This window comes from Arachis hypogaea, chromosome 17 (assembly GCF_003086295.3).
Source record: "Arachis hypogaea cultivar Tifrunner chromosome 17, arahy.Tifrunner.gnm2.J5K5, whole genome shotgun sequence".
Taxonomy (NCBI): domain Eukaryota; kingdom Viridiplantae; phylum Streptophyta; class Magnoliopsida; order Fabales; family Fabaceae; genus Arachis; species Arachis hypogaea.
The window spans coordinates 119543060-119564481 of NC_092052.1; the positions used below are offsets into that span (position 1 = coordinate 119543060).

General features: G+C 38.3%; 1 protein-coding gene across 1 annotated transcript; it reads right to left on the bottom strand.

Moving 5' to 3' along the window:
* Positions 1–7357: 7357 nt before the first annotated feature.
* Positions 7358–8790, bottom strand: LOC112763748 (uncharacterized). The gene is made up of 2 exons (XM_025809340.1): positions 8457–8790; positions 7358–8325 (listed from the first exon to the last, which is right to left on the bottom strand). The coding sequence occupies exons 1-2, from the start codon at positions 8788–8790 to the stop codon at positions 7358–7360; spliced, it is 1302 nt and encodes a 433-aa protein (XP_025665125.1).
* Between the last annotated feature and the right edge of the window lie 12632 nt (positions 8791–21422).

Here is a 21422-nt window from a genome sequence, read left to right on the forward strand (position 1 = left end):
TGAGGGATAATCTTCTTGCAGTCTGCAGTAGTTGGCTTCTCATCAGTAAGCTCCCAAGGCACGTCAGCTCGACGGCCTAGCTGAGTGATCAAGTAAGGAAAAGGAAGGGTGCCTCTGTTGTGGACTCTGGTCATATAATACCTGATAAAACGTGGAAGATATAGGTCCTTACCCTCCATCACACACCAGATGAGGGTGATCATAGCAGCGGGCAGCTCTGTCTTATGAGTGCTCGGCATCACGTAGTTACTCAGAATCTGGTGCCAAAACCGAGCCTCATCATTCAAATACATCAGCTTGATTCCCTTAGGCACCACTGTAGTCTTTCCCATGACCCATGGGACAGTAGGATCAAGGGTGATTCTCCGCTTGACTGCATCCCAGTCAAATCTCATATATCGCATATCTTCTTCAGCCTTTTGGTAACCGTCAGGCTGATCTGACTTAGGCTGAAGCTGGAGGATATCCCCAATAGCTTCCTCAATGACTAAAATCTGTTTCCCTCTGAGGTGCACTGCATCTAGGGAAGTCTTGAAATAGTTACAGTAAAATTCTCTGACCCAGGAAGCATTGACCTCTGTCAAGTTCCTTTCCAAGAAGAACCAGCCTCTTTGTTTTATCTGTTTGGAAGTGTACTGGGTGAGTTCTTCTGGAATTTTAAGAGTTATTTCCAGGTAGAGGTTCCTGGAAGTGGCAAACACTGGATACTTTAGCTCACAGTATTTGTTTGCAAATTTGACTTGATCTGTGGCTGTGAGGAGCTGGTCGGCCTTTTCCTGCGGGGTAAAGTGCTTTTTCCGCCAGGAATCATCGTGGAGGATATCCAAAATAGTGCTGGAAGATTCTCCTCTCTTCCTTTAACCAGTAGTTGCCTTGCCTTTTCCCTTGCTTTTGGGATCAGACATCCTGAAAAGCAGAAATAGCAGGATATAATTGAAGAACTAAAACAGGAAAATAAGTAGGCAAGTAGGGTTTTGTCAATGTAAGCATAAAGGCAAAAGAGTAATAGAAGCATGAAATGAGTTAAAGATATGTACATTCTGGATTGAATTCGAGTTAAAAGTCTGAGAGTGATAATCACAATCCAAAATAGAATAGAAGTGAAATTCAAGTTAATTAGGAAAAACAGTAATTATGCCTTGAGTTAGAAAGTTAAAGTAGTTAGGTAAAAACCAAAAAGAAAATTTAGAAAGTTAAACTGGTTAGGAGTTAAAAAGGAAGTTAAAGTGAGTGGCATGAGAATGGTTTTCCTAGTTACCAAGAAATTCACAAACTTGAAGAACAATCAACTCATATTTAAACAAGGATTGCAGTTTATTGATAAAGTAAGTGTAGAAGGAGAATGAAATCATCAATAAGTAATTTATTACGCAGGGAACCAAAAGGAATAAGAATGCTAGCCCGTGCATTCATGAATTGGTTTGGTTGTAGGCAAGTAATGCAAAATATTGAATTTCCAAACCAATACATGAATGGGGGTAGATTAAACCATAAATTTGCAGAAAATTGGGCAGCATTCCACCTAAAATTGGATGTTCTCGGGTAATAAACAACAAGAAAAGCAGTTCATATGACAGTAAATAGTGCTGAAAAGATTAACATGGTATAGTAGCAGCATCAAACATGAAAGAACAGCATATGAACAAGACATCATCACAGCCAATTCAGAATTTCCAATCAGATAAAAACATGTAGCAAGAACGGTGCAATTATCAGGCCTAAATCCACTAACCACATCCTAGCTACCTAACCACCTAAAATTCACTACAACATGCATCTCTAACTATCCTAATTCGAACAAAAACTGTAAAATATGCAACTAACTGACTAATTGGAAAATGAAATTGGTGTTCGACGGAACTTGGGTTGTAGAAACAGAAATTGGGCTCAGAGATATGGTGGCGGTGTGGTGGTGATGTTGGTGACGCGGCGGTGATGGGTGGCGGCGTGGCGGTGGTCCGTGGTGGGGCACGGGTGGCAGTTCAGTTTTTGGGTGGATGAAGGTTGAGTTGAAGAGGTGAGGGGGGTTTGGGGGTTGTGGTGGTTGGCTGAAGGGCAGAGGGGTTGGCGCGGTGGTGGGGTGGCGGCAGTAGGGTCGGGGTCGTGGAGGTAGAAGGGGGAAAGAAGTCGGGGGAAAGAGGAGAGGAAAGAAGAAGGAAGGGGGGCGTCGGCGGTGTGGTGCGGCAGTTGTTGGAGCTGGACGGCTAGGGCGGTGGTTGTTGCAGAGGGGGGAAGGAGGAAGGTGAAAGGGGGGTTGGGGGTGAATGGGTGACACGAGGGGTAGGGTTTCGCATGAATGGGGTTAATATTTTTGAATCCATGCGAACGCGTGGAGCACACGATTGCGTGAATTGGGCGAAAGGGGTGTGACGCGGCCGCGTTGTTTGACGCGGCCGCGTTGTTTGATGCGATCGCATGAATTTGGTAAAAGGTAAGTGACGCGTACGCGTGAAGCACGCGAACGCGTCGCTGAAAATTGTGCTAAACGCACAGTTCCAGCGTCGTTTTGGTACAACTCTCTGTTTCCAATAGGGTCCATAAAATCCATGCGACGCGTACGCGTCGCTCACGCTTTCGCGTGGGATGTGCGTAGTGCAAGTGACGCATTCGCGTCAGAGACGCAGACGCGTGGGCCAATTTGTGCTAAACGCACACCAACCGCACGATTCCAGCCCAACTTTCTGGGCGTTGGATCTTTACGCCGATTTCCATTCGACGCCCACGCGTGGCCTGTGTGCTCGCGTGGGGTGATTTTTTTTTATTATGCAAAATGTAGGATGCAGTATGCAGATGCTAATGCAAATATTATGAATAACACTAATAAAATTAAAATAAAATAAACTAGGAATAAAAGGAAGGATTATACCATGGTGGGTTGTCTCCCACCTAGCACTTTTAGTTATAGTCCTTAAGTTGGACATTTGGTGAGCTCCTTGTCAAGGAGGCTTGTGCTTGAACTCATCCTGAAACTGCCACCAATGCTTGGACTTCCAATAATCTTCATTATTCTCAAGTGAATTTGCCAAGCCTTGAGGGAGTTCTTCACAAGCCTTGAGCTCCCAAAGTGGATCCTCACGTATGCCTGGATCCCAAATCCTGTTTCTGCACCTGTCTTCAAGTGGAACATGATGATTCTATCTGGGTGGTAAGCAATCTGAATTCTCTACGGAGTACCAAACTCTTCTTTTAGATCTAACCAAATTATCACCAGTTGAGCCCTTATATCTAGCCCTAGAAATATCAACTTTGATGAGCCTTGATTTGCAACTCCAACCACTAAACAATCTCCTCTTACGCTTTATGCCACAAAGCTTCCTGAGTTGGCCGTCCGTTTCAAGAATACCGTACTCAAGTGGGATAGAAAGACGAACAGAGATAAGTTTTACCCACTCAAGTGAAGGAGTAGACAACAACCTAGGTGGAGAAGTCTCCAACGTTCTTGACAAAGCGTACTCAACTCCCGTCCGCCCTTTTCTAAGGATTTCCGCTTCCACATTATTCTCATATTCAATCAGAAAAGAGTCTTCATATTCAAGGAGTTCATTTGCGGATGTAGATTTATCACTAGGAGGACTTGATTAATGATTCTTATCACCAAGGGAACTTACTTCTTGACCTATCCCATCCAAGTCTTCATAAGGAATATGCCATGGAGGTTGTGCACTGGCCTTCTTGCCATCAATTTCAATCTTATTGGAGGAGTACTCTACAATCCTAGATTCCCATGGAGGTTCAGCATCTCCTAAATCTTCAACCACTTCTTCCTCTGTAACTATTATGGCTTCCTCCACTTGTTCCAATACAAAGCCATGTTCCTCGTTGTCCACCGGAGTTTCTAGTGTCTCTTTCATGCTACGCTCTTCTTTTGATTCTCCACATGTAGCCATGGGAATACTTTGAGTGCTCAGATGTTGGGAAGCTAATCAATTTATTACCTTGGTAAAGGTAGTCGCGAATTTTAGTACTCCCCGTTTCATCTCTCTTTGCCCTTGAAGAAGAACACCAATAGTATCATGCATTGAAGGTTGAGGTGGATGTGAGGGCTCATTATTTGGGAGGAAAGGTTCATGATAAGAGGGTGGTTCATCACTCTCCATCTTTTCCACTTGTTACACAGCACACTTCAATTCCTTGTTCTCAAGTTGAGATTCTTTAGCCATTAAAGCTCTGGGTGCAATTCGGTTTACCACTCAGTCCAATTGACGCAGGGTTGCTTGAAATTGATCCATTGTTTCCTTGAGACGATCCCTTGACTCTTGTTCTGCTCGGATATCATAAGTGGGATCATAAGGCTCTTGGAATGATGGATATGGATGTGGTGTATATGGAGGTGGTGGTCCTTGGGAGTAACTGGGTTGGAATTAGGGTGGATCTATGTATGGCTCATATGGCTCATAGGGTGGTTGATATGGTGGATAAGGGTTGGAATCATGTGATTGTGTTTGGTAATAGGGGGCTTGTGAGTATGGTGGTCCAGAGTTGTGTTGAGGAGGTGGTTCATAAGCATATGGTGGGACTTGTTGGTAAGGGGGTCCACCATATTCATCATCTTGGTACGCTCCCTGGAATGGCTCTTGACCATAGTAATTTGGTGGAGGTTGGTTGTCACGAAGAGATCCACCATAACTATTGTCTTGGCGTGCATTGTAGGGTGGTCGTTGTCCATGGTATCTTGGAAGGTGTTGTTACCGAAAGGGTTGATCAGATCCTCGTGGTTCCTTTCATCTCTGATTGTTCTGACCTTGGTGCGTGTTCCTGTTATAGCTTTCATTCCTTTCAACAATATTGGAACCAAACTCAAAGCGATGGGGGTGAGAACTCATAGTAGCTAATAAAAATATAAATTAAAAACAAAAACAAAAATAAATAAACAAGTAAAAGAAAATAAAATAAAAGAAATAAGAGAAAAGGTTTGAAAAAGATTTGATTTTAAGATTAGAAAAGATAAGATAAGTTAGGTAAGAGAAGATAAGTTTTTAAATTAAAAGGTTTTGAAATTTAAATTTTGTATTTGAAATTTAGATTTTGAATTTTGAATTTTAAATTTTGAATTTTGAATTTTGAAAAAGTCAACAATATAAGATAAGGATTTGAAAAAGATTTAAATTTTGAAAAGATTTGATTTTTAAAATTTTAAATTTAAATTTTGAAATTTGAATTTTGGAATTTAATTTGAAATTTGAAATTTGATTTTGAAATAAGATAAGATAAGATTATGAAAAAGATATGATTTTTGAAAAAAGATTTGAATTTCGAAATTTAAAATTAAGATAAGATAAAATAAAAATTTTAAAATAAAAATCTAATTTTTTTTTCGAAAAAAAAAACAAAGAAACAAACAAAAAGCAAATATTAACAATAACCAATAATAAGGCACACGTTTGCAATTCCCCGGCAACGGCGCCATTTTGACGATCGGGTTTCCTATCGGTAAAGAAATTCACAAATATAATCGCGTTGTAAGTATAGTTTCTAAACCAACAGAGAATCCTTTCGTACAAAAGTTTTGGTTGTCACTTAAGCAAACTCAATAAAATTTATAAACCGAAGTATTTAAACCTCGGGTCGTCTTCTCAAGGAATTGCAGGGAGGTATGATTTATTATTGGTTATGTAAAAAGATATATTTTTGGGTTTTTGAAATAGGGAACAAGTAATTTAAATAACAAGAAAATTAAATTAATAATTATAAAATCTCTTGGCAAGGTATAAGAATTTGAAGTCCTATCCTAGTTATCCTTATCAGGTGTGATGAGAATTGGATTTTGCTTCCACTTTAATTAAGTCAAGTGGACTAATTAATTTAATCCCCAAGTCCTAGTCAACTCCTGTGGGAAGACCAGTTTTAAAGCGATTCAAATCAATCAGCAACTCTAATTTCAATCAACAGCTGAGTTTGATAACTCAAGTGTTACCAATCACTTGACCAAAGCCAAAAGGGAGAAAATCTACTTAAATAAAAATGCCTTCAGATGGGAAGCAACAGTAACATAAAAGAAGAAAACTTAAATCTGAATTACCTCAAATTATAAAGAAAATCATAACATGAATGGTTCATAAGTCAAATTGAAAAGATAAATAACAATTAAAGTAATAGAATAAATAAAAGTGAAAAATAAATTAAAAGAACATTGAACCTGTGATTGAAAAGAAGTAGCCTAAACATAATAGAAATCCTAAATCCTAATCCTAAGAGAGAAGAGAGAACCTCTCTCTCTAAAAACTACATCTAAACCTAAAAATTATGTATTATGAATGTATGATGAGTTGTTGTTTGATTCCTCCATTCTCTGGCTTATATTCTGTGTTTCTGGATTCAGAATTGGGCCGAAAAAGGGTCCAGAAATCGCTGTGGGTATTTTCTGCAGATTCTTGTACGTGGCGTCTGTCACGCGTTCGCGTGGGTCACGTGTTCGCGTCATCTGAGAGTTTTCCTTGTCACGCATACGCGTCGTTTGTGTTCTGCTCAAGGCACGCGTCCGCGTCAGTCACACATGCGCGTCGATGCCTTTTCGCGCTAGGCACGCGTTTGCGTCGTCCATGCGTTTGCGTCACTACCTTTTTCTTCGAAACTCCATTTTTTTGCTTTCCTTCCATTTTTGTATGTTTCCTTTCTGTCCGCTAAACCATTCCTGCCATATGAGACCTGAAAATACTTAACACACAAATCACGGCATCGAATGGAAATGAAGGGTAATTAAAATTAATATTTTTTAAAGCATAGGAAACATGTTTTTCACATATATCACACAATAAGGAAGGAAAAGTAAAACCATGCAATTTACATGAATAAGTGGGTGAAGGATTGAATAAATCACTTAAATTTGGCACAAAATACATCATAAAATATGGGTTTATCAATGCATCCATGAAGCTTAAGCTTTTAAAACTTGATGCATTGTCTACAAGCTTGTCAATGCTTGGCAAAGGGTAGGCATCTTTAGGGCATGCCTTGTTCAGATCTGTAAAGTCGACGCACTTGCGCCATTTACCTAATTTTTTCCTTACCATTACCACGTTTGATAGCCATGTGGTGAAGTGGATCTCTTTGATGAAGTTGGCACTGAGAAGCTTTCTGGTTTCTTCTAAGGCCGCCTTTGATTTTTCTGCCCCGAGGTTCCTCTTCTTCTGAGCTATAGGTCGGATTGTTCTATCAGTGGCGAGCTTGTGGCAAATGATGTTCGGGTCTATACTTGGCATGTCCGCAGGAGTCCAAGCGAACAGATCGGCGTTGGCTTGTAACACCTTTATGAGTTCCGATCTTTCTTGTCCGTGGAGTGCTTGGCCGATGTATGTGACTTGTTCTGGTTTGACGTCAGTGGAACTTCCTGAAGCTCATCTGTAGGTTGGGGTCTTTCCTAAGTGTCCCCTCTGGGGTCAAGCTCTGCTAGTGACAATACCTCGTTTGTGCTGTGAATTGCCTTGACTTCTTGTTGAGATTCTCGTCTTACATCCGACCTCTTTAGACTTGCATTGTAGCATTGCCGAGCGTGTTGGCGGTCTGAATGGAGTGTAGCTATCCTACCGTCCCGTGCCTGAAATTTAACACATAGATGAAAAGTGGATACTACTGCCCTGAACATGTTCAGAGCAGGTCTTCCAAGAATAATATTGTAAGGACTTGGGCAATCAACTATTAGATATTGTCTATCGATGGTTCGTGATAATGAGTCCTCTCCCATCGTCGTCTTGAGCCATATGTAACCCTTGATCGGGACCCTTTCTCCAGAGAATCCTACTAATTCTCCGGATGAAGGTTGTATGAGTTTTTTAGATAATTTCATTTTTAGAAAAGTAGAGTAGAAAAGGACATCTGCACTACTACCTAGGTCCAAAAGGACTTTTCTTACCAATAATTCGCCTGTCTGGATAGAGATTACCACTGGATCATCTAAGTTTGGTGCTGCCGAGCATATGTCTGTCTGACTGAAAGTGATTTTGAGGTCGAGCGCATCTTTGTTGCTTTGAGGTGCTGCTCCTTCGATTGCCAGCATTGCGCGGTAGCTTCGTTTTCGCACCGAGGTTGTTTCACCTCCCCCGGTGAATCCTCCGGATATGTAGTTTATAATGCCTTTTGGTGGAGTGTTGTTTGACCATTTATTGTCTTCTTTATTTCCCAGGGTTTGGTGGCATTTTTCTCGGTCTCTGCTGCTTTCTTTGTGTTTTCTTCCTTTGATGTATTTGTCTAGGAGGCCTTGCCGAGTCAATCTCTCTAACAGGTCCTTGGCTATCACACATTCGTCAGTCGTATGTCCGTACTTCTGATGGAATGCACAGTGTTTGCTTTTGTCAACAAATCGCTGGTCTTGATAGCTTCCTGCCCTTGCTGGAGGTTTTATAATTTTAGCGTTGAGTATTTCTTTAATTATCTTCTCCCTCTTTGTGTTGAATCTGGTGTAGTTGTCAAATTTCGGGGTGAGCTTGAAAGGTTTTCTAGAGTATTTGTTATTCACCGACCTTGTCGTTCTGTCTTCCTCCCTTCTAGGTTGTTTTCTTTCTGTTCTTTCGGCTTCACGGAGCTCCTCAATTTCCATCTGTCCTGCCGCCCTTTCTCGAATTCTTCTAACGTCTTCCGCTTAGTAACCGCGATTGTCTCTCTGAACTTGCTGGGTGGGAGACCGGCCTTCAGGGCATGTAGGTGGACAGCAGGGTCGAGGTCTGGTATCTCTATGGTTGCTTCTGCAAACCGGGTCATGTAGTCTTCCAAACTTTCTTGAGGACCTTGGCAGATGGTGCCGAGGTAATCTGATCCATGTACGTATATCCGTGCCGCTGCGAAACGACTACACATGCTGTTGGATTCTGACCTGCCTGCACACAAATGCATTTTTCTGGAGCTACAGAAGTCCAATTGGCGCATTCTCAATTGGGCTGGAAAGCTAAAATCTTGGGCTTTCCAGAAATGTATAATAGTTTATACTTTGCCCGAGATTTGATGGCCCAAACTAGCGTTCAACGCCAGCCAGAGACCCTTTTATGGCGTAAAACGCCAGAACTGGCACCAGAACTGGAGTTAAAGGCCCAAACTTGCATCCAAGCTGGCGTTTAACTCCAGAAAAGGCCTATGCACGTGTAAAGCTCAATGCTCAGTCCAAGCACACACCAAGTGGGGCCCGGAAGTGGATTTCTGCACTCTCTGCACTTAGTTACTCAATTTCTGTAATCCTTAGTAACTAGTTTAGTATAAATACTTGTCTTTCCTATTGTATTGGGGATAAGCTTATGCCATTTTTCACATTTGGGAGGCTGGCCATTCGGCCATGCCTAGACCTTTTTCTCTTATGTATTTTCCAACGGTGGAGTTTCTACATCTCATAGATTAAGGTGCGGAGCTCTGTTGTTCTTCATGAATTAATGCAAGTACTATTGTTTCTCTTTCAATTCACGCTTACTTCTTCTCCAAGATATACTATCGTACTTAATTCAGTTAAGTCAGAATAAAGGGGTGACCCATGACAATCACCCACTATCTTCGTTACTCGCTTAGCCAAGATCCGCGTGCCTGACAACCACAAGCGGTCTACATGATGTTAAACGTAGTCATTGGACGACAGTCGGAGTATAGTCTCTTGGGTCTCTGATCCACGGATTTGACTTGCCTCTCCTGAGAAAATAGCATTCGAATCCATGAGATTAGAATCTTCGTGGTAGATGCTAGAACCACTTGGCAGCATTCCTGAGATCCGGAAAGTCTAAACCTTATCTGTGGTATTCCGAGTAGGATCTGGGACGGGATGACTGTGACGAGCTTCAAACTCACGAATGTTGGGCGCAGTGACAGTGTGCAAAAGGATAGAGAGATCCTATTCCGACACAAGTGAGAACCGACAGATGATTAGCCGTGCAGTAGCTGTGCCTGGTATTTTTCATCCGAGACGAGAGATCCGACAGTTGATTAGCCGTACAAAAACCCTACCTGGACCATTTTCACTGAGAGAGCACGCATGATTGGATGAAGACAATAGGAAAGCAGAGATTCAGAAGAAACAAAGCATCTCCAAACACTTATCTGAAGTTCCCACCAATGAATTACATAAGTATCTTTATTTTAATTCACGTTTTATTTATCTTTCAATTATCAAAACTCATAACCAATTGAATCCGCTTGACTAAGATTTACAGGATGACCACAGCTTGCTTCAAGCCGGCAATCTCCGTGGGATCGACCCTTACTCGCGTAAGGTTTTATTACTTGGACGACCTAGTGCACTTACTGGTTTGTTGTACCGGAGTTCTGAAAAGTGTGATCACAATTCCGTGCACCAAGTTTTTGGCGCCGTTGCCGGGGATTCAAGTTTGGACAACTGACGGTTCATCTTGTTGCTTAGATTAGGTAACCTTCTTTCTTGTTTCAACCTTTATTTTCTTTTCAAAAAGTTTTTAAAAATATTTCAAAATTGTTTTTTCTTTTTCATTTTTCCAAAATTATTCTTGAAAAAAAAATTATATAAAATAAAAAAAAGTTTTCGAAAAAAAATGTTCTTAAGAATTTTTAAGAATGAATTCCACCTTAGAGCTCCATCATGATATGTTAAAGCTTGGCTGGCTATTAAGCCATGTCTAATCTTTTGGACTGAAACTTCCACTTATCATTGCAGCCATTGGAGGAGCCTTTGGATTCTCATTTATAATTCTGTGCTAAAGCATGGCTGGCCATTTGGCCATGTCTAATTCTTTTGGACCGAAGCTTTAGACTAACATTGCATGAATCCTGGAATTCTTATTAAAAATTTTGAATTTCTTTATTTTCTTTTTCCAAAAATAATTTCGAAAAAAATACAAAAAAAAATTAATAAAATCATACAAAAACCAAAAAATTTTTGTGTTTCTTGTTTGCGTCTTGTGTCAAATTTTAAGTTTGGTGTCAATTGCATTTTTTTTATTTTCTTAAAATTTTCAAAAATATGTTCTTGATGTTCATCATGATCTTCAAATTGTTCTTGGTGTTCATCTTGACATTCAAAGTGTTCTTGCATGCATTATTTGTTTTGATATTAAATTTTTATGTTTTGTTTCATTTTGTTGTTTTTCTCTCTCCTCGTTAAAAATTCAAAAGTAAAAAAAATATATTTTCCTTATTCTTCTCATAATTTTCGAAATTTTGAGTTGACTTGGTCAAAAATTTTTAAAATTTAGTTGTTTCTTGTTAGTCAAGTCAAAATTTCAATTTAAAAACTTTATCTTTTCAAATCTTTTTCAAAATCAATTCTTTTTCATTTTTTTATGATTTTCGAATTTCATTCTTAAAATTTTTCAAAATCTTTTTCATTTTTCTTTTAATGTTTTCAAAAATTTTAAAACTAAATTTTCAAAATCTTTTTCTTAATTTTATTTCATATTTTCGAAAATCCTTGCTAACAATTAATGTTTTGATTCAAAAATTTCAAGTTTGTTACTTTCTTGTTAAGAAAGGTTCAATCTTTAAATTCTAGAATCATATCTTTTAGTTTCTTGTTAGTCAAGTCATCAACTTTAATTTTAAAAATCAAATCTTTTTAATTTCTTTTTCAATTCTTTTTCAAAATAAATTTCAATCATATCTTTTTAAAATTTTAATTTCAAAATCTTTTTCTAACTTCTTATCTTTTCAAAATTTATTTTCAAATCTTTTTCAACTAACTACTTGACTTGTTTGTTTTAATTTTAAAAAAGTTTACTATTTCTTATCTTTTTCAAAACCACCTAACTACTTTTCCACTTCTAATTTTCAAAAATCACTAACCACTTTTTCAAAATCTTTTTAATTAACTAATTGTTTTAGTTTTTAATTTTCTTGTATTTCTTTTTCAAATTTTCGAAACTAACTTAATTAATTAAATAAAAATAAAAATATTTTTCTTTTCCCTCTTCTTAAAATTTGAATACTCTCTCTCTCATCTCTTTCTATTTATTTTATTTATTTACTAACATTTCTCTTCTACTCATCTAATAATTCGAACCCTCTCCTTCTCTCTGTGTTCGAATTCTTCTTATTCTCTCTCTACCTCATTCTTCTAATCTTCTTTTCCTCTGACACATAAAGGAATCTCTATACTGTGACATAGAGGATTCCTCTTCTCTCTTTGTTTTCTTCTTTTTCATATGAGCAGGAACAGGGATAAAGACATTCTTGTTGAAGCTGATCCTGAACCTGAAAGGACTCTGAAGAGGAAGCTAAGAGAAGCTAAAGCACAACACTCCGAAGAGGACCTTACAGCAAATTTTGAAAAAGAGGCAGACATGGCAGCCGAACCTGAGAACAATGGTGGAGATGCAAGGAAGATGCTTGGTGACTTTACTACACTAACTTCCAACTTCTATGGAAGAAGCATCTCAATTCCTGCAATTGGAGCAAACAACTTTGAGCTTAAGCCTCAATTAGTTTCTCTAATGCAGTAGAATTACAAGTTTTATGGACTTTTATTGGAAGATCCTCATCAGTTCTTAGCTGAATTCTTGCAAATCTATGACACTGTTAAGACCAATGGGGTTGATCCCGAGGTCTACAGACTTATGCTTTTCCCCTTTGCTGTAAGAGACAGAGCTAGGATATGGTTGGACTCACAACCTAGAGAAAGCCTGAACTCTTGGGAAAAGTTGGTCAATGCTTTCTTGGCCAAATTCTTTCCACCTCAAAAGATGAGCAAGCTTAGAGTGGAAGTCCAAACCTTCAGATAGAAGGAAGGTGAATCCCTCTATAAAGCTTGGGAAAGATACAAGCAATTGATCAGAAGGTGTCCTTCAGACATGCTTTCAGAATGGAGCATCTTAGGTATATTCTATAATGGTCTATCTGAATTGTCCAAGATGTCATTGGACCACTCTGCTGGTGGATCTCTTCATCTGAAGAAAACACCTGCAGAAGCCCAGGAACTCATTGAAATGGTTGCAAATAACCAGTTCATGTATACTTCTGAAAGAAATCCTGTGAATAATGGGATGACTCAGAAGAAAAGAGTTCCCTATTGAGAAACCAAAGGAATCTGAGGCTCATATAGAGACCATAGAGATTCCATGGAACTTAATGCTGCACTTCATGAGCTCTGATGAAGATTCTTCCTCTGATGAGGATGAAGATCTTGTTGAAGAGCAAGTTGCTCGGTATCTTGGAGCAATCGTAAAGCTGAATGCCAAGCTATTTGGTAATGAGACTTGGGAGGATGGACCTCCATTACTCATTAAGGAATAAATACCTTGGTTCAGCAGAAATTACCTCAAAAGAAATCGGATCCCGAAAGGTTCTTAATTCCTTGCACCATAGGCACCATGACCTTTGAGAAGGCTCTGTGTGACCTTGGTTCAAGTATTAACCTCATACCACTCTCTGTAATGGAGAAACTGGGGATCTTTGAGGTACAAGCTGTAAGAATCTCATTAGAGATGGCAGACAAATCAATGAAACATGCTTATGGACTTGTATATGATGTCTTAGTAAAGGTTGAAGGCCATTACATCCCTGCTGAATTCATAATCCTAGACATTGGGAAGGATGAGGATGAATCCATCATCCTTGGAAGACCCTTCCTAGCCACAGCAAGGGCTGTGATTGATGTGGACAGAGGAGAGTTAGTCCTTCAATTGAATGAGGACTACCTTGTGTTTAAGGCTCAAGGATCTTCTTCTATAAACATGGAGAAGAAGCATGAAAAGCTTCATCCAATTCTCTCCATACAAAGTCAAGCAGAGCCCCTACATTCAAACTCTAAGTTTGGTGTTGGGAGGCCACAATCATGCTCTGAGTATCTGTGAAGCTCTGCAAGAGCTTACTGTCAAGCTATTGACATTAAAGAAGCGCTTATTGGGAGGCAACCCAATCTTATTTATCTATGTTAATTACTTTTTTATTTCATTTTCCATTGTTATTTTATATTTTCTTTAGGTTGATGATCATGTGGAGTCACAAAAACAGCTGCAGAATTAAAGCGGAATCGAAAACAGCATCAAAAACAGCACACCCTGGAGAACAGCCTTACTGGCGTTTAAACGCCAGTAAGGATAGCAGAATGGGCGTTTAACACCTAGTCTGGCGTTTAACGCCAGAAAAGGGTGTCTGGCTGGCGTTAAACGCTAGAAAGGGGCATCAGCCTGGCGTTTAACGCCAGGAAAGGCAGGTGAGCTGGCGTTAAACGCCAGAAATGGCACACAGAGGGCATTTAAATGTCAGAAAGGTGCAGGGACCAGAATTTCTTGACACCTCAGGATCTGTGAACCCCACAGGATCCCCACCTATCCCAACTCACTCTCTCTCCTTTTCATACCTTTCCATAACACTCTTCCCCAAAATAACCTCCACCAATCACCTCCATTTCTCCTCCAAAACCATCATACAATCTACCTACCCCCACCCATTCAAATTCAAACCATCTCCCTCCCAAACCCAACCCCTATTACAAGAATTCCCTCTCCACTCCACTCCTATACAAGCCCCTCATCACTCCTTCATTTTCACACATCATAACTACCTAAAACCCCCCTAGCCGAACCATTCACACACCTCTATCTCCTACATCTCTTCTTATTCTAATCCTTTCTTTCTTCTTTTGCTCGAGGACGAGCCAACCTTTTAAGTTTGGTGTGGAAAAAAACTCTACTTTTTGTTTTTCCATAACCATTAATGGCACCTAAGGCCGGAGAAACCTCTAGGAAGAGGAAAGGGAAGGCAATTGCTTCCAACTCTGAGTCATGGGAGATGGAGAGATTCATCTCAAAAGCCCATCACTAGAAAGAGGATGGAGCAAACAAGAGAGCCCACTCATGGACCTCAACAAGAGCGTAAGGAAGTCCCTCATCAAGAAATCCCTGAGATGCCTCAAGGGATGCATTTCCCTCCACACAACTATTGGGAGCAACTCAACACCTCTTTAGGAGAATTAAGTTCCAACATGGAGCAACTAAGAGTGGAGTACCAAGATCACTCCATCATCCTCCATGAAATCAGAGAAGACCAAAAGGCCATGAGAGACGAGCAACAAAGGCAAGGAAGAGACATAGAGGAGCTCAAGAACTCCATTGGTTCTTCAAGAGGATGAAGAAGCTACCATCACTAAGGTGAATCCGTTCTTTAATCTCCTTGTTTAGTTTCTTTTCTGTTTTGGGATTTTATGCTTTATGTTTTGACTATGTTTGTGTCTTCATTACATGATCATTAGTGTTTAGTGTCCATGTCTTAAAGCTATGAATGTTCCATGAATCTTTCACCTTTCTTAAATGAAAAATGTTTTCTGAAAAATAAAAAGAAGTACATGAATTTCAAATTCTATCTTGAAAATAGTTTAATTATTTTGATGTGGTGGCAATACTTTTTGTTTTCTGAATGAATGCTTGAACAGTGCATATTTTTTATAGTGAAGTTTATGAATGTTAAAATTGTTAGCTCTTGAAAGAATAATGAAAAAAGAAAAATGTTATTGATAATCTGAAAAATCATAAAATTGATTCTTGAAGCAAGAAAAAGTAGTGAAAAACATAAAGCTTGCGAAAAAAAATGGCAAAAAATAAAGAAAAAGAAAGAAAAAGAAAAAGCAAGCAGAAAAAGCGAAAAGCTCCTTAAACTAAAAGGCAAGAGAAAAAAGCCAATAACCCTTTAAACTAAAAGGCAAGGGTAAAAAGGATCCAAGGCTTTGAGCATTAATGGATAGGAGGGCCCAAAGAAATAAAATCCTGGCCTAAGCGGCTAAGTCAAGTTGTCTCTAACCATGTGCTTGTGTCATGAAGGTCCAAGTGAAAAGTTTGAGACTGAGTGGTAAAAGTTGTGATCCAAAGCAAAAAGAGTGTGCTTAAGAACTCTGGGCACCTCTAACTGGGGACTCTAGCAAAGCTGAGTCACAATCTGAAAAGGTTCACCCAGTTATGTGTTCGTGGCATTTATGTATCCGGTGGTAATACTGGAAAACAAAATGCTAAGGGTCACGGCCAAGACTCATAAAGTAGCTGTGTTCAAGAATCAACATAATAAACTAGGAGAATCAATAACACTATCTGAATTCTGAGTTCCTATGGATGCCAATCATTCTAAACTTCAAAGGATAAAGTGAGATGCCAAAACTATTCAGAAACAAAAAGCTACTTGTCCTGCTCATCTAATTGGAACTAAGCTTCATTGATATTTTGAAATTTATTGTATTTTATCTTCTTTTTATCCAATTTTGTTTTTAGTTGCTTGGGGACAAGCAACAATTTTTAAGTTTAGTGTTGTGATGAGCGGATAATTTATACGCTTTTTGGCATTATTTTTACATAGTTTTTAGTATGTTTTAGTTACTTTTTATTATATTTTTATTAGTTTTTATGCAAAAATCACATTTCTAGACCTTACTATGAGTTTGTGTGTTTTTCTGTAATTTCAGATATTTTCTGGATGAAATTGAGGGACCTGAGCGAAAATCTGATTCAGAGGCTGAGAAAGGACTGCAGATGCTGTTGGATTCTGACCTCCTTGCACTCAAATGCGTTTTTCTGGAGCTACAGAAGTCCAATTGGTGCATTCTCAATTGGGCTGGAAAGATAACATTTTGGGCTTTTCAGCAATGTATAATAGTTCATACTTTGCCCGAGATTTGATGGCCCAAACTGGTGTTCAACGCCATCCAGAGACCCTTTTTCTGGCGTAAAACGCCGGAACTGGCACCATAACTGGAGTTAAACTCCCAAACTGGCATCCAAGCTGGCGTTTAACTCCAGAAAAGGCCTATGCACGTGTAAATCTCAATTCTCATCCCAAGCACACACCAAGTGGGGCCCGAAAGTGGATTTCTGCACTCTCTGCACTTAGTTACTCAATTTCTGTAATCCTTAGTAACAAGTTTAATATAAATACTAGTCTTTCCTATTGTATTGGGGATAAGCTTATGCCATTTTTCACATTTGGGAGGCTGGACATTCGGCCATGCCTAGACCTTTTTCTCTTATGTATTTTCCAACGGTGGAGTTTCTACACTTCAAAGATTAAGGTGCGGAGCTCTGCTGTTCTTCATGAATTAATGTAAGTACTATTGTTTCTCTTTCAATTCACGCTTACTTCTTCTCTAAGATATACTCTCGTACTTAATTTAGTTAAGTCAGAATGAAGGGGTGACCCGTGACAATCACCCACTATCTTCGTTACTCACTTAGCCAAGATCCGCGTGCCTGACAACCACAAGCGGTGAACAAGATGTTCAACGTAGTCATTGGACGACAGCCGGAGTATAGTCTATTGGGTCTTTGATCCACGGATTTGACTTGCCTCTCCTGACAACAGAGCATTCGAATCCGTGAGATTAGAACCTTTGTGGTAGAGGTTAGAACCAATTGGCAGCATTCCTGAGATCCGAAAAGTCTAAACCTTGTCTATGGAATTTCGAGAAGGATCTGGGACGGGATGACTGTGACGAGCTTCAAACTCACGAATGTTGGGCGCAGTGACAGTGTGCAAAAGGATAGAGAGATCCTATTCCGACACAAGTGAGAACCGACAGATGATTAGCCGTGTGATAGCTGTGCCTGGTATTTTTCATCCGAGACGAGAGATCTGACAGTTGATTAGCCATACAGAAACTGTACCTGGACCATTTTCACTGAGAGGATGGATGGTAGCTATTGACAACGGTGATCCACCAACATAAAACTTGCCATGGAAGGGAGCACGCATGATTGGATGAAGACAATAGGAAAACAGAGGTTCAGAAGCAACAAAGCATCTCCAAACGCTTATCTGAAATTCCCACCAATGAATTACATAAGTATCTTTATTTTAATTTACGTTTTACTTATGTTTCAATTATCAAAACTCATAACCAATTGAATCCACCGAACTAAGATTTACAGGATGACCATAGCTTGCTTCAAGCCGGCAATCTCCGTGGGATCAACCCTTACTCGCGTAAGGTTTTATTACTTGGACGACCCAGTGCACTTGCTGGTTAGTTGTACCGGAGTAGTGAAAAGTGTGATCACAATTCTGTGCACCACTCCTCAATTGCTTGAAACTTGAATTTCATAATACAATTAGTTTAGAACTCTAAAGTGTACTTTGGTTTTGGTTTTGCAACTGCGTTCTAAGAATTTAATTTTATATGAATTTCTAAAAATCGGCTATTGATTTAGTGCATTTCAGAAAAACAGCAAGCTGCAACCAATTTAAAAAATCATATAAAATCCATCTTTGGTTGGATTCTCCTAAATTTTGGTGTGGTTGAACTAGAGTTACCGATATTTCACCCAGTTCAAGTCCCAGAGCATTTTCACTTCTTGAGAAAAAGTTATACCTCTCGAAATATGGTTTGGTTTTAAGAAAAGGGTGTTGTCACAACAGTGAACAGCTTTGCTTCCAGAAGGCACAACTTTCTCTACAAAACTCGAATTGTCCTAAAATTTGAACATAAAATACTAGACATCCTAATATTTCACCTTTATTTAGTTTCACCTCCAAAGAGTTTCAGAATATTGAGATATGTGGTTTTGAAGTTGCTGTTCCAGAATTCAGACAGCATTCTTTCTGCAGAAAATGACCATTTTCTAAAACTCATATCTCTCAAACCACACATCGGAAAATTCTGAAATTTTAGGGAAACAATCTAGACATCTCAAGATTTCATATAAAAATAATGTTACTCATTTTAAGTGGCTAGATTGCTCCCAGTTTTGTTCACAATGTGCTGCTCGAAACTGCATAATTCTGCAATATATAACCTTGGGTTTTGAGAGGTCAAAAATTGATTTCTAACTTTTCACTCACTCTAACCTTGCATTCTAACTTTATTTTACCTATTGTGACTTGTTAGAAAGATTAAATCAGCCCCAAGTGCTCAAGATTAATAAATGAGTAAACAAAATTAAAAAGAACATAACAAAAAATTATGATAAATAGTAGTGTAAACAAACATTGAGAATTGAGATAGTTTTCGCTTAACCACTAGTCGTTAATGTGATGTGCAACTTCTCCGGGATGATTTACTACACAATTAAACTATGCTGATGTCTTACCGTGCAGGCAGAGTAAAATGCAGGAGAATCCAGTGTGAAGCCAATCTTTAGCAATGCCTGGAAACAGATTAGGCAAAGTTATTTAGAGTTGCATCCAACATTACACATAAACTAAGGAACTGAACATTTTGTTAATACAGTTTGGGAAGTACTAATAAGAACCATAAGCTCGTCTGGCTAAGCAACACTAGTGACACGATAAACAGAACATCTTTGAAATCATTTTTAAAATATACCTCGAAAACATCATCAAGGACAAGAAAGCCACAACCCCTGCATCAATGAACCGAACAAGAAGTGTTATACTACCAAACCAAGTGATCAGCCAAGCAGTGGATCTTTAAAACTAAACTTGTTTCGATATGACCACAGAATCATATTGACAAGCTAGAGTTTAGACATAACAAGCTATAAACCACAGTAATATCAATCCAAGATAAGCATGAATTGATTGATTATAAACCCTTCATGTTATTAGTTTCTTTCCTATAAGATCATTCACAATGTAATTGGCTACAATAATATCACTCGAAACTACATGCAAGGTGAAGTTCTGAAAACAAATAAACAGAATGCAACAAAAGTATATAAATAAACCAATCACCTCTCAAGATCAGAAAATGCATGTTGAACCTAAAGAGCCATTTATAGTGGTTACTAGAATCAAAGTACTTAATATCAAATATAGGTTAATGACAATAACCTCACATATCAAATGCATAATAGAGAAACACTAACCTTAATAAGGAACTTGTTGAGTGCAACAAATTCTAGAGCAAACCATTTATGAGTAAGTTAGAATGAGCTAGAACATGTTTCAATTCTACTATAAATAAACTCCAACAAGTGAAGCCCCATATATGAAAGAACACTAATTTCCAACTTTCAAGATAGTATTTGATCATTGATGTAAATTTCAGCTTCTTTTTACAACATAGTGAGTTAAGCATAGAGTGCAATGGCATTGGCATATACCTTCATAGCTGATAGTACCATTCCTATCAAAATCATGCATCCTACACAACTATATGAACAAAAAAGAAAGGAATTAGATTATGAATGGAGAAAATTGAAACATAATAGCATTTGAACTATGAATTGGTGACTGAGAGTGGGAGAGGGGAGGAGCGCGGCGGTGAGAGGGGCGGAGCATGGCAGACGGCGGTGATAGAAGAGGTGGCAGAGAATCTGAAATTTGGGTTTCAGAATTTGATTCAGAGGGAGTGACAGCAAAGGTTAGGGAATTAGGGTTTCTGGTCATATGTATATAATAAGGTAGGAAATGGGTACGCTTTTAAAAAGTGACGAAAAAGAAAAAAAAGTCACGCTTTAAAAGCGTGCCAATTGACCTCTATCGGCACTCTTTTGTAGGAGGTCTAAATAAATACAGGATATGGACACGCTTTAAAAAGGTGACTATTAGAAGGCAAACTAGCCACAATTTTCAAGCGTGTCGGTTTTCCTCTATGGCCACGTTTTTCAAGCGTGGCAAAAAAAGTGTGGCCAAATCTCAAATAAATGGCCACCTTCGTAAAAGCGTGCCTATTTCTTTCTATAACCACGCTTTTCAAGCGTGACAAAAAGAAGTGTGCCCAAATCACAAATCAGTGGCCACCTTTTAAAAGGCATGACCATTAACCACTTTTGGCCACGCTTTAAAAGCGTGGCAAGAAAAAATATACCGACAAACCTTTTTTCTTGTAGTGTGCACCGTTAATTGGGAAATTAAGTTGCAAGACGGTGAAGTGGACCACTAAAAATAAGACTGATGCTGGTAGCATCAAGAATGGTAAGGTTTTTCTCATTCTTCCATAAGCTTACATTAAGATGATCAAGTTGAAGCTTACTTGTTTACTTTTTTATTTTTTGTTTTAATTTAATTTTAAGATTTTTTGAATAACAATACTGGAAATAATAATGGTGATCAAAATAAAAAAATGTTATAAAATGAAGATGAAGAAGAAAGAAAAAAATGAGAGAAATATTTACGAATTTTTTAATGGAATTAATATTTTGGTAGTTTTGCCAAATAAAAATAAAGTTTGATGGTTATCAATTTTATTTAGATTTTTTATGGCTAATTTTGTCGGCATCCAAGTATTCTATGGCGAAAAATATTATTTACTCTAAAACTAATTTATATAAATAGAGTTAAAATATATTTTAAATGTTACTGATAAAAATAATATAAATAAAATATTAAAATATTTTAAAAACATTAGTAACAAAACATATTTTTATGCAAAAGTAAAATTATTAAATATTAGGTCTGGTTTTAAATAAAATAATGGATTTAACTCTATCGCTTGTTGTATACAACCATGCTCCATATTAAATAAAAACATAACAATAAAGTAACTATTCAAATTTTCATAAGCCAAACCAAATGGTCTTTTGGCCTCTTTGAAAAATAAAAAATGATCCACTAATTTTTTTTCTACATAAACATTTTTTTATTCAAAAAGAAGGAAAAAAGAACAA

Excerpts from the sequence above, each read along its gene's own strand:
- LOC112763748 (XM_025809340.1), bottom strand. The coding sequence starts at position 8,790 with ATGTGTAGTCGTTTCGCAGCGGCACGGATATACGTACATGGATCAGAT. Across the intron at positions 8,326-8,456 it reads GAGGAAGACAGAACGACAAG|CAAGGGCAGGAAGCTATCAA; the intron begins GTCGGTGAATAA and ends TAAAACCTCCAG.